We start from the raw sequence: 18,238 nt of genomic DNA on the forward strand, positions 1-18,238 counted from the left end.
AACTGTGGTAAAGAATGAATTGTCTAATTTGTTGAATTTCAATATCTCTCTGTAAATGTCTTTCTTCAAATCCCAATATGATGTCTTAAAATTTGAACAATCAGAAGATTCAAATATTATGTTACTAAATTGTAGGGGGACTGCCTATAAGGACCTCTCTTTAAAATTAAGCACCAGTTAAATTAACAAGTTGACTGAGTCCCTCCACAGTATAAAAATCAATCCCATAAAATTATGCAGTGAGTGAATTCTAAAGATATTAAATTCTCCGTAAAACTCTGGAGGAAAAAAAGGAGATGTTCCTTGGTCTATGGCAGGTTTTTTCCCCCCAATTTTTCTGTCATTAGGATAAAAGAAATGAAATATACCTATAAAACATATCTGAGTAATATATTAATAATCAAAAAACTTTTTAAACAAAATACATATGGTAAAAGTTAAATAAAAATATTCCAAGAAAGGTCTGAAAGGAATGCCCCAATTTTTAACTGAGCTTTGGTGAAGTCAAATTTGGGAACTTCCTTGCTCCCACATATATTTCTAATATTCACTGGATTATTTAAAAAAAAAAAAGTTTTCTCAATCCATTTGGTTCTTTAAAAATGAAACAAGAGAAAAATATTCTATTCCAATGAAAAGTTATCTTCATCTCAAAATTTATTTGATACTAATATTAACAACCAGGACCCTGATTTATTGGCCACCTGCTCATACAGGGTAATTGAAAAATCATTTTCAGAATTAGCAATATCAGAGTTGACCCAAAGATATAAAAAATAAGAAACAACACTAAAAACAAAACAGAACACATCGACATATTAGTAAATGTATACCTGTACGCCTCAAGTGAAAGGTAGCAAAGTGATTTTACAAACACAAAATTCACTAAGAAAAAAACATTTATGAGGTCTTTTAAAAGTAGTCCAACCTGTTTTATCTATAATTATGCATCACTGCTTTAAGGAAAAAGACTACCCCCACACATTATATGGGAACAAATAACAACAAAATAAGTCTTTTATACCTACATCAAGTAAGGAGTCCTGTACAGAAAGAATATTTTCTGCTAAACCTTCAGTGAGGTTCAAGTACATGGCCTTATAATTCAGGGGAACCTTGACAGGGACACCTGAACAGTACATTTCTCCCCCTCACAAAGACAGAAAAAGCTACACAATAATTAAGCAGTTCTTGTAGCTTTCTTTGTGATACCACAAAATCAGCATCCACAGAGGAAATTAATTTGAGCATTAGCAATAAGTTCATCAAAATGTTTCTGGATGCATAGGTAAACTTACCAACTAGCAAAATCATCCCTAGAGTATTTAGTGTCTTATAAAATATTTGCTAACATTTTTAAATCATTTCATTCACCTTCAAAAAATTTCTCCATCAAGTTCGTTGGCATAGCTGGGCCAGATTTCTTTACTTTCAGGGCAGAGAGAAGCTAAATGAGATGGGTTCTCCTAATAAGGCCATTCAGGAACAGAATCCCACCCCCAATGCTTCCTTTTCCCAGAATCAAAGTGTGCCCTCCCCATATACACTGCCAACTAGATTTTGCTTTTGCTCATTAGAACCTTGTGCCATACTGAATTATCATATCAACTTATGCATGTTACCAAATAGAGAATTTTAGAAACTATAAATTTTCCTCGCTAAAGATGGACCCAACTATCAAATACAAACTCAAGGGCAAAGATAACAATCCTCATAAATGACAAGATTTAATTCCACTTCTTACTTGTCAGATTCATCAGACTGCTTTTTGGTGGCAAATGCAATCTTCTCAGTGTGATATTATTGTGTATCAACTGATTTAATGATTAAAGAGATACTTTCCCTAGAAAAAAGATAATTTGCCATTGCTAAGGCTTTTACTGAAATGCATTCTAAACCATTCTTTAAACTCCTCTCCTTTTACTAAGTCACATGTTTCTTCCCTAAAATGAAAGGAAAAAGTGAGGGTATTTTACTCAAAGAACTTCAGCAAGAAAACACTTTACAATAACCTGTGAAGAACATCCAAAAAACCTATGTTTAGGAGGAATGTGAAACAGAGAACACGCAAAGCTTTTGTTAGGATTTTCAACTTAAATTAACTAAACAGACTGTCTTCAGAGACTATAATCCTCGATACTCATGAAAGCAAAAGTTGTCAGATTACAAACAGTACAATACATCTTCTCCCAAGAGAAAAGCAGCAAATGGAGTAGCTGACATTCATACGCCTTTTCAACAGGTTACCTCATAAGTACGCTGAAAAGATTCTGCTATTTTAAAATATGAATTATTAAATAATGCTTTCATGGATACACACTAAGCAGACTCTTCATTTTAACCGAACAGCAAAGTTAAAAACATCCTTGAAAAGGCCCAATATGGAATTGATAAAGGGCCAAATAACTTGGCAGCTAGGGTTTTAGTTTATGAATTATACTATGTGCAGAATTAAAAAAAATTCATTCCATTAGTTAAACTAAATTTTATAATGTTAGTGGGGAAGACTTTGTCTAGGTTGCCACATATCTGAAAAAGAAATACGGCAACATTTTTTGGACAAATATCGGCTGCCTACGGATGACACATAATAGACCCTGAGGCCTGGAAGTAACACTTGAGCGCCTCCAAGTCAAACGGCTCCTTCTAAAGGTGAGCAAACCAGGGCCGGAGAAGGTAAGGAGCATACCCAGGAAAAGTAAGAGTTACAGTCTCCAAGGCGGCACCAGAACCCGAATCTCTCCATTCCTACTCCTATCTTCTACATGACATTTAGTCAGTCCCTGGAGGACATTTATTTCTACCTGGTTGTATACAATCAAGCTTCAGTCTGCCAGAGTTCGATGTTTTTGTTCCCATTGTGACAGTCCTTGAAAGATACCTGTATATTATGGGAAACATTCAAAGGCACAATCTAGATAAAGTATAAGAAATTGCTAAAGAAAAACATCATAAAAAATGTAATACGAATACTCAACCATTTGTTTCTTTGATTTTCTTGGGTGATGACAAGAAAATTCCACTAAATAAGTCAAATAATATAAAACGTAAACAAATACTAGCTTTACAACTCCCTCTAGTGGGGACAAAATATCAAAAAGTTTCCATAATTACAACAAACAAGGCAGTTAAAAGGTGGAAGAAAGGCTATGCAAAGGAAACATTACCTCTAAAATACAAGATTCCAAGCTCTATTGTGCTGTATTATTCTATTAGAGAAGTGCCAACATAAACCCAGGAGGGCCTCAAATCAGTATCGCCAGGTGCAAGTTTCTGTTCTGTCATCTGCTACTTAAACCACCTACGTTTCTATTCAAGGTGGTTTTCCAGGTTTCAAATATATCATAACTAAATGAACCATCATTAGCAAGTATTATCTTGACAGCACAGATTACTAAGTCCTTCTGCCCCCAAACCACCAGCTCCAAAATACATAAATACATACAAAATTTTACTATCTAGAACCAAGCAATAATCACAGAGCTACTTCTGGTGACACTGCAGAAAGTACATGTATACTCCAGCAAACTATGAGATCCCAAATGACCATCTACCTTAAGCCGTGGCTTTACCAATAACTTTGAAGCTTATAACAAGCATTCCTACCAACACCTATATCTCTGTAATATCCGACGAGCAAATCACAAAGTATAGCGAATTTAGGTGAAAAATATTTGGCAAAATCACATTGTTACCTTATGAACGAGTTCATAAAAGAACTTTTGAATTCCTCTTCCTTGGGCCAGCTTTACAAGTAAAAGTTTGCCTAGAATACTTTGGATGAGGTCTACTTAGTGGCAAGAAGGACAAATACATCAGTTTTCAAATGGTACAGCAAGAAAGTAATGTGCTCCAATAAGTTGTGAAGAATATGAGTGATATGAATATTAATTGACAGGATACCATATCTCCATGGTATCATCACTCTCATCCACTTGCACCCTAATCTGTTCTGTTTACTGTGTAGGAGATGGAGTTTCAGGGAAAACACTGGGTGAGACTGTGGGTTATGTCTGCTATGCCTTGGCCCACAGTGGCCCAACATTTACCAAAATACCATTTAAAATTGTAGCAATTTAGAAGTTATTATAGTGCCTTACTTTTCTGCAAAATTCTTGGAGGCTTTTTCAGAATATGGGTCTATTCATGGTGGTCTGTGGCTTGAGATTCCACTGGTCTAAAAGTCTTCTGAATATTGAATCACTTTACTAAATCCTTGCCTTTTCTGAAGATTAAATGTACTTTCTCCATTTGCTCTACAATGCAAACAATGGAGGGAATATAAATGGAAAAGGCCAGATCATAACTGTAGAGCTGCTATTTAGAATGGCATGGAGGTTGGAACCTGACAATGGCTTATTCACTGACTTATGGGCAAGTGTGGACAAAACCCCAACTGACCCCAAAGCACCAAGATTATACTCATTTGGGTAAAGTATGTTGTATTAGCAACTGGTTATTCATACCAGAAGGTCAAAATCAGGATTATTCTGCCATTTACAGAGAGAGGATCTCATAGATCTGTAGCAGGGTAGACCACGAGTCAGATGTGGCCTGCTTGGCCAGCCCTACAGCACATCCCTGGGATACAGGCATTCCTCCGACCGTAAGTGAACTGAATACAAAGTGATTCACTAAGTAGAGAAAGCACTATGCATTAGCCCACTGCTAACACTTATAACCCAGCCGGCAATCCCAAAGCTACCAACCAGGCAGGCAGGAAAAGACTGCTCTTTTCTTTAACCTCTCTCTCAAGGCTGTGAACTGTTCTGCTATCATAGGGTCAGGGAGACTAAGGAGGTTGGAAAGGCTTCTGGATATGCAAACAAACTTAGGTTTGATCAGCCCATTTATCATTTTAACTTGCAGTGACAAAATATACATGCGGCTGAATTTTTACGAATAATTCTGAATTTTGTCGCTGAAAATCTGAAACTCTCTAGCCTCTGATCTCACTTGTTCCTTTGCAGCAATTAAAAAAAAGGTAGAAATACTTTTTATTAACATGAACCATAATCATGTGAGAATCAAGTTAGCTATATATTCTTTTCTTCCACTCCGCTAGAAACACTCTTAGATACTTCACCTCTTAAGAGCTCCTTTTCCTCTGTAAATTCCCTACCCCAGCACATAATCTATCAAAAAATGATCCCAATGGCTATTTCCTATATTATCTAGAATTAATTGCCTCCTTAACTAACACCCCCTTTAAAACTTTCACCACACAATACACCTGACAGTAAGTTTGCTCTATTACCCTACCCATCTCTCTAACATCTTCTCCAATGAAAAATCACCTGTCAGATTATTTTTTCTTCTTCTTTAAAGTCTACTATAGTAATTACTTAAACTGATTCTCTCAAGAATCCCAGTAGCTAAATTCCAGTGAACTATCCAAAGCCATTGGCGTCATGAAAACTTCATGCTGTGAGTTCACAAAGTAACAGAAAATCCTCATCCCCCTCCTTGCTACAACAATTGCTGTGAAGGACTCCATCAAAATCCAGAAACCCTGGTCAGGGTCACAAACTCCAGTGCCCTCAACGACCTGGCAGAGAGTTTACAAGAGCAATGAAGCTGGGGGTCCAAGTACATACAGAAGCCCACGTCTGTGTGAGAGGTGGGGACCGTGGCCTGCTGGGAAAGGGGAGCCACCGCTCAGCTCCAGCCCGCCTGCTGCCATGCACAGACACAGGCCACATGTGGCCAGGACTTAGGACATTTCAAGACAAGCCAGAAACTCTGGATTGTTACAAGAATCAATCTTTAAATATAGATTCAATTTTTTAAAAACACTGTGCAACCAAACAACACGTGTCTATGAATAAAATCCACCAAGCTGCCAGTTTTCTGTCTCTACCCTAACTCCACTGCCAGCCGCATGGGCAATTGACCCTATTCCTTGCTTCCTGTTAATACTAATGGTCCACAGTAACAATTAAAAAGGATTATCTTACATATTAAAAAATGGGTCATATCAAGCATAGCCTCAGTACAAAATAAGCTTGTTATCATAGCCAATCAAGAAATTTAACTCAAACTTAAAACAATCATAAGTAAATTGACTTCCACCAACTGCTACTATTCCTATTGCCACCATTTACTGAACAGTTACTATATGCCAAGAATTCTGTTAAACACTTTATATATATAAAATATGATCTCCTCCTCTTACTCCTTTTCTTCTTCAGTAAGAAACATTCAGAAAGATCTTTCAAAAATATGATCAGATATCACTTTCCTGCTTAAAATCCTCCACTGGCTTCCCATTGCTCCTAGAATAAAATACAAACATCTTACCATGACATACCATGATCCAGCCTCAGTGCTCCTCTTCACCCTATCTCCACCACTCACCCCTTGCTCACACAATCCCAACACCACGGCCTTCTGGTTATCCCGCAGATACACAGGGTCTCTCTCCGACTTCTGGGCTTTACACTCATTGGTGTCTTGGCCTAGAATATTCCTCCTCAGGCTTCTGCACAGCTGCTCCTTCTCATGAGTCAAGTCTTAGCTCAAGCATTTCCTCCTCCAAGAGACCTTCCCTCACCAGTTCCCTACAGTTGCTTTAGTATCACCCTATTTTGTTCCTTTATCATTTATCAGTACTAAATTATCACTCACTCAAATTACTTCATTCGTTTACTTGTTTATTGTCTGCCTCCACTAGGATATAAGCTACCCAAAGCAAAGAACCTTGCTGGACTTGTTCCAGGCAATGTTCCAAGCAACTGGAAACTAGACCTCTGCCTCCAAAGCCAACCACTACCTTCTCAATGAAAAGATCTTAAAGAATCTAACCATTCACCTGATGCCATCATTCACAGCTGTATTTTATTCTTGTCTCAAAAAAGGAAGCATTCCACTCATCCATCTTTTACAAGCACAAATGCTGATCAGGTTTTAGGGACTTAAAAAAAAGAATTATACCGGGCCGGCCCTGTGGCTTAGCGGTTAAGTGCGCGCACTCCGCTGCTGGTGGCCTGGGTTTGGATCCCGGGCGTGCACCGACGCACCACTTCTCTGGCCATGCTGAGGCCATGTCCCACATACAGCAACTAGAAGGATGTGCAGCTATGACGTACAACTATCTACTGGGGCTTTGGGGGGATAAATAAAATTATAAAAGAAAAAGAGTAGAAAACATGTTAAAAAAAAAAGAATTACAAATTCCTTCAAAATGACAAAAGATGATACAATTTTGATCAGGAAATAAAATTAAGTTTGGGTTTAGAGTCTTTTTTCTGAGTAACTTACCTCTTTCTCCCTTTCATAATCTTCTTTGTCATATTCTTCATCTTCGTTTTGTGTCTGCAGTGCCACACTGCCAAAGTCTAATGACATGGTCCTCCTGTGGGAAAAGAAAGATGTTTGGTTTCTAAATATCCCATAAAAGCTCCCCAGACCAAACTACACAAGAGGTATCATACACAGAAACACAACAGCAGCTGGGGAGAAGATATATGTAACTTATGTATGACAGATGGCTAGTATTCCAAATATAGAGAGTTCTTACAAATTAATTATGATTCACAGAAAATAGCTATATGACAGCAATTCACAGAAAAGAAAAAATGCAAACAGCTAATAAACCTATGACTAGACCTTCCTAGCAGTCTGGAAAGTGTAACTTAGTTAGATTTTTGTCCACACAAAAAAAGATAATAATAATAAACTAGAAATGTACCAAAACATAAAATTTTTAAGAATAACTCAAATTTTCTAATTTATTATTAAATATGGCACAGGCAGTATTCTCCACAATTTGCTTCATCCTTTGAATATCACAAATCCAAATGTCATGTTTTATAAAAAGAGAGCCACTGAATCCTGAGTTAATGATCACTACCCAAAAACCATTTACAATCTGATAAACTCCATAAAACACCCAACAAAAATATAAGTGTTAAATGTCCTGCTCTTAAGCTTGATAAAATCAGGTTCTAGCAAAAACTACTCAGGAAAAACAGAAGTGAAGGCTGTGAAGCTGTACCACCGTGGAGCTCCAATTCCAAAAGCAACAGCAAGAGTTCCCTGGAGAATGGTAACTGCTGTGGCAGAAGCAGCAGCAGGAGATGGGTTTTCAAGTACTTACGGTCAAAGGCCTGCTGGTGATTTGAGTTATACTTAGGGATCCTGACACTACACAGAAACTACCCAGAATTTCAAAGCTTTGAACAATCCCAACAAAAAGCAGGCAGGCGTCATCAATTACCCAGCCTAATACTGCCCTCCATTCAGTCCGCTCTGGTGCATGCCAATGAAATGCCCTTTGATGTGAGCCTGAGCCACAACTCATTCACTACACTTTTCAGGCTCTAACATGTCATTAAATTGGAAGTGAAATAAGAAGCATAGACCCAGCAATCCAAACGTGTTTTACCATAAAGAACTTAGCTCCCTCCTGTTAACAGCTGAGAACTAGGATCCCAAACTTTTATGTAAGCCAACAGCTCTGTAGCAAAAGATATTCCACTTCATCAGATCCAGAGGGCCCTTGACTGTACGACACAGTTCTGCTTGTACCGCTAAGAAAAAGATGTGGCCAATTAAATTATGTGGCTGACATCATTAATTTTAAAATGCAGGCTGACTTTGTAGATGTTAAAATGTGAACAGAAAATGTGCACTTTAGAATAGATGAAATATGGTATTACCGATTAAAATACATATGACTTTCAATGCTGAAAATCCCCATATGCCGAGTTGTTGTTTGTTTTTCAAGGACTGGGTTATGTTTCTTGGCCAAACTCTAATTTGCAGTCCACCTTCTGTATCCCTCCCTCTCTGGCGCCTATGCTCGGCCCATCCCTTTCAATTTTATCAACTCAAATGCCTCACATCAATGTGGAGCCTTCCAGCCCCCGCCTCTCAGACCAGACCTGCTCCTTCCTATTCCCGTGCCAGAGCTAAAAGGAGGAAGGGACGTGTGCGCTCTTTCACTGAGAGGGAAAATACATAAGCCTCGGGATTCTAAACCTTGTCTCCACCCAACAGCTACAAGAACCCTCTTGTATAACAGCTTAAGATGGAGATCTGAATATGGTAAAGAGCCTACAATACATCTGAAGTGGTGAGGGAAAAACATTCACACATGATCATGTCTCTGGGGTTTTTTTTCACTACCACAAGTGAACATCAAGTCTACAGGATCTATAAATAATGGAAACACTCGCCATTTAAATCCTGGTTCCTTAAAAGAAATGAGATTAAGGTAGACCTTAAAAACATCCCTGAATTCGCCAGGCAGAAATAATCTTTCCTGTTTCTGATTCTTATAGTATTCTCTACTTCTTCCTGCATTTTATAGGTAAAGCCAAAATATGGAATTTGGGTTAATTTCTTCTTTATTAGATAAAAGAAGAGAGGGGTTTTTGTCTCCAATCCTTCACTAACCTGCCATCAATTCCTGTTGAATATGGAAAAAGAACATTAAGATTTACAAGAGCCTATTGCTAAATACAGCTATTTTAAATAAAGAGCTACTTTTTCTCAGATAAAGAATAATGAATTCTACAAGGTATTTTCATTTTTAAGTGAAGAGAATGTAAAAGACTGAACTGTATCTTTTCTTGAATGGCATTTTAAATCCAAACTATGTCATTAAAGAAGAAATCTGAAAATATCTGAAAAGACCAAAATTTCTCTCCACTGAGGAAGAAAAGGTACAAATAAGTTTTCCTTCTGAGAAATGCAAACTACCAGAGACCTTAAGAAACTACTTTAGGCATAAAGGGAAATTTGATAACTTACTGTGGCCGGGGGGGATGGGGAAGAGTAAAAAGGTAATTAGTATTATAACTAAAATTTAAAATAAAAGCTAATGCTTTTCTTCAACTTATTAATCACTACTAATTACCACCAGTATCAGAGACTTTAACATTCGGAACAATACAAGAGAGTGCTCTAGAAAAAAAATGAGGCAGTTAACCCAGAAGCCATACAGGAAAACCTTGACAGAAATTTAACTACAAAAAAATAAAATTTGTATTTGGCAAAAGACATCATTAATAAATCAAATATTATGTATGGAAAAATACATCACTAACAAAGTCAAAAGATAAAATAGTAATAATAAATAACAACAAAAATATTTGCAAAACACATGACAAAGTCCCAATATACAATTCTCACAAAGAAATGAAAAAAAAGACAAACAACCCAATTTAAAATGGGCAACTGACATGACGACTGATTTAAAAAAAGGAATGTAAATGCTCAATTAACTTGAAAAGATGCTTAAGCTCATGAAGAATTCAAAGTGTCATTTAAACAATGAAATATGATTTTCAACCACTAAATTGAAAAAAAAAACACTTGGTAACACCTAGTGGTGGCTATTTTGTAAGAAACAGACATCCTCATGAATTATTGGTGAAAGTATGAACTACGAAAACCATCTTGAAAACTATCAATATTAATATGCATACTGAAAAAGAACATTTGCCCTAGTAAAAGTGCTTCTGAATAAATTTGGCAATACTATGCCACTAATAAAGATAATGAAATATTTCTAAATTTATTGACTGATCATTAAAAAATCAAGATGCAGAATAAGTGTACAGTATGCTTTTTTTTAATAGCAAGCTGGTTAATACTTTCTTCCTAGGTAGACAACCTTTTCTGAACGTATTAACAAGACTATGTTCTCCTCAGTTACACTCAGATTGGAAGGGCTCAGGCTCTGTACTCATTTTGTTGTCCCTCGTTACGTTTTCTCTGCCCTCCTTGCAATGCGAAGACCAATGGGTTTTTAGTTGGTCAAAACATTAAAAAGCAAAAGTAGCATTGTTTTTGCCTCATCTATTAGCCTAAAAGCACCCTGAAGGCAGAATTAAAATGTATCTGCCCCACCCTTTGCACATGGTAGGCACACAACAAATACCTGCTGAATGAATATGATACATTCATGTTGCCTTATTCAGATTCATTATTTCAATAAAATTCTACTGAACACCTACTGTGTCCCGGGTTGTATCCTAAATGTATCTAAGACATGGTACCAGCCATCAGGAGCTTCCAGTCCCTTATAAGGAAACAATCATATAAATTAATAGTTACAATGACACAGTCTAATAAATTCTGTAATAGAAGAAAGTACAGAGCACAAATAACTTTGCCTAAGAAGAAAGGAAGGCTAAGGGAAGTTTCACAGAAAGGAGAGACTTTAGATTACAAACAGATCCTAAAGGACACAGTACAGCTGTAAGTGGGTTAAGAATGAGGGCTCTCATTCAGACCACCTGGGCTCAATTCTGGTTCTTCCATTTATCAGCAGTGCAATCTTGAGTAAACTGTTTCCATCTCTTCGCTAATAAAATGAGGGTAAAAGCAGCACCTATCTCAAAGATGGGTTATGAGGATTCACAAAATAATGCACAAAACGTGCTTAGCACTATGTACCAATCAATACATTTTAGTTTTGTTATTATTATGACATTATTGATGAACAGGAGTCTACCAGCTACAAAAGAAGTTAAAGGAACAAAGAGCATCCAGTGTATCTGAGAAAAGGTGAATGCGCAGCCTACGGGAAACCTTACTTCAAATAATGCAACCTCTTCTGGCATGAAAATGCCCCCTCCTTCAAGATGCCCTACCAATCCTGCTCCCCCATGGAATTAGTCACTCTTTTGCACTTTCAGACTATATTTCTTCTACTTTTCTTATGGCTTCAATTTCAGCCTCTCTTATTTAGTTGAGTGCATTCACATATCCAGGGAGTGCATATAAACTGTCACACATTGTTAAGGATATGGCAAAATTCAGCTTAAATCAGACTCAAGTTCATGACTATAAGATAGAAAAGGTTAAAGGCCACAAAGGGGGGTTATAAGTGCCCTAGGAGTTAGGAAATTCTACTTACTTGCTTACATGCTCGCTTCCCTTCTAGAATGGAAATAGCCAGAGCACACTAGTCTATTTTAGACTTGCAATACCAGGTTTATGAAGCCTTTTCATTCATTCAACAATTATTTATCAAGCACTGTTCAAGATTACAAAGTTTAACAGGACTTGGTGGAGGGAAAGAAAATAGACATATAAACAAATGATGACAGTAATCTGTGATCAGTGCTCAAGACAGCAACTTAGGTCGATTCAGGGTGCCCAGAGGATGCAGCGAGTAGGCACCCACAGGCTGAAAGAACGAATAAATCAATGGCCTTACCGAGGAACGGCGTCTGGCGTCAACTACGGCACAACAAAGAGGTACCGCGAGACCGAAGCTGCACGGAACCCAGGATGCCTGGGGCTGCTGGCTTTGGCTGCCAGCGTCACAGGCACTCCGTCAACACACGTGTACAGAGCACCCACTGTGAGCCAGACGCGGCGCCAGGGTGACCACGCCGGGGTCACCAGGGTTGGGTCTCAGGGCTACCCCAGCAGCCTGGAGGAAGCGAGGAGGTCTTCCCAGACGTCGCTTCTAAGTAGGATCTTGGGGTCTCGATGACACTTCAAAGTCCGAGGCTTTGCCTCGCAACCCGCGGGCAGTCCACCACCGCGGGATTTGGGGAGGGGGCGGGTCAGATCTCCGTAAGACCTCAGCCAGAATCCCGAGGACCCTGCACCTCCTCCAACCCCAGCCTCAAGCCCAGCCGCGAAGCAAAACTCACCGGAGGCCACGGATGCTGTCACCGCGGGGAAACCCTAGCCCCGGCCGAAGACCAACTTGTAGCAAACCCCCTTACCCTGGCTTTAATCCGCTAGCTCCTTCCTAGTCACAACCGAACACATGGAGCCCTGAGGCCTTTGAGGAGCAGCCGCTTCCTTCAATCGCCGGCTAGAAGCTGGCCCGGTGGGCGGGGCCATGCTGGCTCGGGGAGGGGCGTGGAGGCGGAAGTCTCCGCCTTTCTCAAGTTTGGTTGAGAAGTCCTCCTGCAGTTGCAAATGTACGGTTGTTTGAAAGCGGGCGCCAGAGGTGGCGGGAAGCTCCTTCTGTGCTCTCATTGGTGGATTCGTGAGCCAATTACGAAAGGAGTCACTCTGGAGAGGGCGGGATTATTGGTTGCCTGGAGACGGCCAAGCGCCTGGCCTCCTGCCTTAGGCGAGGATGAACCTGTCTTGCTTGAACAGCCTTGCCCCTTTCCTCACCGCCCGACGCGGGCCACTGGTGCGGTGACTCGTGCCCCCCGCGCTTTCCACTCCTAATCCCCGTTTTCGGCTGCGGCACACAGAATCCCTGTTTCCCCACTGAACTCTTACCTTGCAGGTTTTTGCCTTTGTCCTGCTTCTCTCAAGTGCCTGCTTCCCCATCACTCAAACAGCCTTAGATGTTCTTTTACTTTGTCTTCTTGCTTACTAGGTCCCAACTTGTTTGAACTTGTGTTTCTTTAATTACTGATGAGGTGGCACATTTTCTCACGTGTTTATCCACTACTTGAATTTCCTCCAGTGTGATTGTTCTTGTCACTTAGGTCTCTGTTAACCTGTCCTTTAAGACAGCCCTGCCCAGTCTGCAGTAAGCCCATTACTGTAGCTACCTTCCATGGTTAAAGGGCTCCAGTGAGTATGAAGGAGTTGGTAGCAGCAGGTTCACTTATTCTTTTAACCCTTTCCTATATATACTAGTATGGAGTAAAATGGTTGTTCAAGGCTCTGCATCATCTGGCTAGTTTTCCTTTGCTACCTCACCATCCCACCCCTGTGATGTCTACACTGACACTTGTAACCCCATCAACCAGCATAATGGTCTGACACATAATAGGTACTCAATCCACAGTAATAGAGGAGTGAAATCACTGGCTGAGCTGCCTGTGGTTCCCAGAGTGCTTTTGTTTTGCTGGAGCTGTTTCATTGCCCTACCTTACTTCTCCACCTACCCAGCCTTAAAGACAGATGGGCACACCATCTGAAGCCTTTCATGACACATATCTCCCTCCCTTGGCAGAAAGGACCTTTCCCAGCTCTGTACACAGTGTACATATCTTATTATAGTTCTTATTATCTACTATAATTAGTTGTGTGTCTGTTTTACTCAGTCTAATGATAATATCTTGAGGTGCTTACTTTGCTCCTCGGACATCTACTGTGCTTCCTGGCCCATGGTAGACACTCAAAACAAATTTGTTAAATGAGTAAATCAATGAATGAGCAAATAAATGAAGGCTTTTTGTACCAGAAAAAAGCGAATAAAAGGCATTCAGGTAATTGGCAGTTGTTGAAACCTGAGCCAACGTATCTGTTAGTGAGAATGAGGCTTAGGGACTGTTCACATCTCACTAAAGCCCATCGCAAGCTGTGTGTAGTGTCCTATGCTAAGGAGTAAGATGGAATGCTACAGCGAGAATGCTACGTAATCCCTGCCCACAAACAACTGTTTCTCAGAAAGATGAAAGCATAAAACACGGAAAGGGGGAGGCATATGAGACAGTGTTCATAATCCCTTACATCAGGCTTTATAGTTTGGTAAGCTCTTTCACAGACACTAGCTCATTTGGTCTTCACAACAACACTGTGAGGGGCTAGGACAGGTATTAGTATCCCATTTTATAGCAGAAGAAACTGACAACAAAAAAAATTAAGTGACTCGTCCAAGGCTGCACAGCTAATGTGAGACAGAGACAGAATTTGAACACAGCTCCTTTATCTCCAGATTCGGAGCTCATCACTACATGTAAAATATAAGTGAGACTTAAGCATATAAGTCACAAAAGAGGCAAAATAAAGAATAAATCAGAGCCCTTGTCTTAAAAATGGATTTGAGTAGAGTTATGGGTACATTATAATCAACAAAGTTTTCTTGACTATCTTGTTTAATTCGTGGCCTGTGTGCTTGAATATAAAGTGTGGTGCAGGACCCCTACCCTCAAGGTACCCCCACTCTATTTGGAGTGAAAGATACTTACACTAAAAAGACAAATGATAACACAAAAAAATAGTTAACTACATGCAATATGAGTAGAATAGGTAATAATTCTGGGGAAAAGTGAACATCTATAGAAGGATCCAGCAGGGAAAGTACCCAGAGGGAAAGGCAGAGAGAGTCAACAGGCAGGGTGATTAGCATGAGTAATTGCAAACCATGCAAAAGTAAAGGTGAAGGCCAAACCAGCAAAAGTAAAGGATTCTTATATTTAGAGGTAAGACTGGAGAAGGAGGCTGGAAGGAGGTAGCCAATAGAAGAGCTTGAAGCCTGGAGAAATGGGAAAGGCATTCTACAGAGGTAAGGTATGGTGTGCACGAGGAATGAACTTAACACATCTAGAGAAACACAAGCAGACACAGGCATTCTGACAAAAAAAGACAAATCAGAGGAAAGAGAGAAAAAACTGCCAAAAACATTGAATGTTAGATAGGAGATCATTTGTGGAATGTTGGGTTGATGTTTATCTTGCATTTTTTAAACACACACCTGTGAGCTGGGAGGGACCCTACCTTTACCAGACTCGTTTGGTGAGATGTGGTCCCTCCCTTCAGAACATTTATAAAGGTGGAGCTGAGCCATCATCCCTCCTTTTTCCTACCTTCTCACTGGTGTCAAAACTATCAGGTCCAAGCAACACCATCATGAAATAAGGAGTGCTACCCTCAAAAGAGCACTGACCTTAGAGAAGATCTGAGTTCAAATTCCAGCTCTCCTACCTACCAGCTTTTGTCCAAAACAATTTATTTAACCACTCTGAGCCTCAAAGTTCCTGTTTGAAAATAGAAATGATAATATCTACTTCTCATGATTGTAAAAAGAATGAAATAAGATTGTGTGGAAGAGCTTTTAAAATGTAGAAACACTATTTAACTGAGGAAGATCAGATCATTATTTGTAGCATATTCACTCAATAATATTTTTTGAGCATCTGCTTTGTGCCAAGCACTGTTCTAGGGGCTCATTTAATATTGACATGTGGGTCAAAATGCCTGCCCTGATTAAGTCCCTTATCACAGAATCTACTCCTGCCCACAGCCACTGTGACCTCCCCACCATCGCCTCCCCACCACCCCAAGACCTGGCCATACCTTATTGCATCAAAGGTGAGCACGACACCCAAGCTGAACCAATCATATTCTCTTCCCAGATAACTACAATAAGGCTCCTTGAAACTGAATCAGGTGGTAACCATATAGAAGAGAAGCAGACTTTTATTACACTTGTCTGTGTTTTATGGGAAATATGCTCCTTCCACAGCTTTGTCATATATATGGTGGAGCCTAGACTAAAGATCATGAACTTCTGCTACTCAAAACCATGGATCTGCTTGGTTCCTGCACTTTGTGAAGCCTGACAGTTCAGCTTTTCCTTGGGTTCTATGATAACCTGAATCTTAAAACATCTTTTGACTTGAGCTGGCTTGGGTCATGTAGGGATTGAACAGTGTCCCCCCAAATTTCATATGCACCCAGAACTCAGAATGTGACCTTATTTGTTAATAGGGTCTTCGAAAGTTAGTTAATATGAGGTCACACTGGATGAGGATGGGCCCTAAATCCAATGACTGGTATCGTTAAAAGAAGAGGAGGGGACACAGAGAGACACACAAGAAAAAGACTACCATGTGAAGACGGAGGCAAAAATTGGAGTTAAGTTGCCACAAGCCAAGAAAGGCCTGGGGCCACCAGAAGCTGGCAAGGGATTCTTCCCTAGAGCCTTCAGAGGGAGCATGGCCCTGACAATGATTTCAGACTTCCAACCTCCAGAACTGTGAGACGATAAATTTCTGCTGTTTTAAGCCACCTAGTTTGTGGTACTTTGTTGTGGCAGCCCTAGGAAATTAATACAGGTGGGTTTCCATTCCTTGCAACCAAACATTTATGACTAAGATGTATTTGTGATGATAGATTATATTTGAAAAATCTAGACCAACATGATCCATGGCCCAATGGTAGAGCTCAAGGATATTCGTAATGGATCATTAAATGATGCAAACACACAAGTCATTTCTTCAGTTATCATGGGAAAATAACTTGCAATTTTATACGTTTTTATTTTTACATACAACTAAGTGTTACCTATTAGGAAGCTACCAAGAAAGATATTAGGGGTTACTAATGTGAATTTGTAAATTAAAATTAGCACATTATTTAAGTTTACCAAGAATGGTTATTCGTCATCTCTATGTGCAACATTGTAAAGCTCCTGTTCATGCACGCTTGAAGATAATTGAAATTCCTGCTTTTGGGAATTCCCACTTTTCCCCGGAGGTCATGGTTTTTAAGAGCTGTTATTCCTCAGGAATGAAAATATAATGATGTACACGTGAAATTTATATAATGTTATAAACCAGTTACCTCAATAAAAAAAATTAATTGATTAATTTTTTAAAAAGAACTGTTATTCCTGCTTCTCAATTATGGATTATCTTTGCTTGGCCTCAACAGTATCAATTAAGTTTGTTGTGAGTTGTTTGGTAAACACAATTGTGTATAGTGTTAACTACTTTAATATATTAATTTACATTTTTCCTATAACTTGACTTTATTTTTATTTTTATTTATTTATTTTTTTTAAATTTTTTGTTTATCGCAGTAACATTGGTTTATAACATTGTATAAATTTCAGGTGTACATCATTATAGTTCTATTTCTGTATAGATTACATCATGTGCACCACCCAAATACTAATTACAACCCATCGCCACACCCATGTGCTGAATTATCCTTTTCACCCTCCTCCCTCCCCCCTTCCCCACTGGTAACCACGAATCCAATCTCTGTCTCTATGTGTTTGTTTGTTGTTGTTATTATCTACTACTTAATGAGTGAGATCATACGGTATTCGACCTTCTCCCTCTGACTTATTTCACTTTGCATAATACCCTCAATGTCCATCCATGTTGTCACAAATGGCTGGATTTCATTGTTTCTTATGGCTGAGTAGTATTCCATTGTGTATATATACCACAGCTTTTTTATCCATTCGTCCCTTGATGGGCACTTAGGTTGCTTCCAAGTCTTGGCTATTGTGAATAACACTGCGATGAACTCAGGGGTGCATGTATCTTTATGCATTGATGTTTTCAAGTTCTTTGGATAAATACCCAGCAGTGGAATAGCTGGATCATATGGTAGTTCTATCCTTAATTTTTTGAGGAATCTCCATACCACCTTCCACAGTGGCTACACCAGTTTGCACTCCCACCAGCAGTGTATGAGAGTTCCCTTCTCTCCACATCCTCTCCAACACTTGTTGTTTCCTGTCTTGTTAATTATAGCCATTCGATATCTCATTGTAGTTTTGATTTGCATTTCCCTGATAGTTAATGATGTTGAACATCTTTTCATGTGCCTGTTGGCCATCTGT

General features: G+C 39.2%; 1 protein-coding gene across 3 annotated transcripts in view; it reads right to left on the reverse strand.

Annotated features, from left to right (window-relative positions):
- CEP152 (centrosomal protein 152) overlaps positions 1-12,727 on the reverse strand; it is an 86,452-nt gene extending 73,725 nt beyond the window's left edge. For 2 of the 3 annotated variants that reach the window (XM_087426953.1, XM_087426947.1), the window contains exons 1-2: positions 12,618-12,726; positions 7,261-7,354 (exon numbers count right to left, since the gene is read on the reverse strand). In XM_087426953.1, coding sequence (XP_087283079.1) covers positions 7,261-7,347 — 87 coding nt within the window. In that variant the 5' untranslated portion in view covers positions 7,348-7,354; positions 12,618-12,726. Of the gene's footprint in view, positions 1-7,260; positions 7,355-12,617 lie in introns of all 3 variants that reach the window. The other variant, XM_087426942.1, reaches the window with a different exon arrangement.
- Positions 12,728-18,238: the final 5,511 nt, after the last annotated feature.

This window comes from Ceratotherium simum, chromosome 3 (genome assembly GCF_057802395.1).
Source record: "Ceratotherium simum simum isolate JZ-2026a chromosome 3, ASM5780239v1, whole genome shotgun sequence".
Classification (NCBI taxonomy): domain Eukaryota; kingdom Metazoa; phylum Chordata; class Mammalia; order Perissodactyla; family Rhinocerotidae; genus Ceratotherium; species Ceratotherium simum.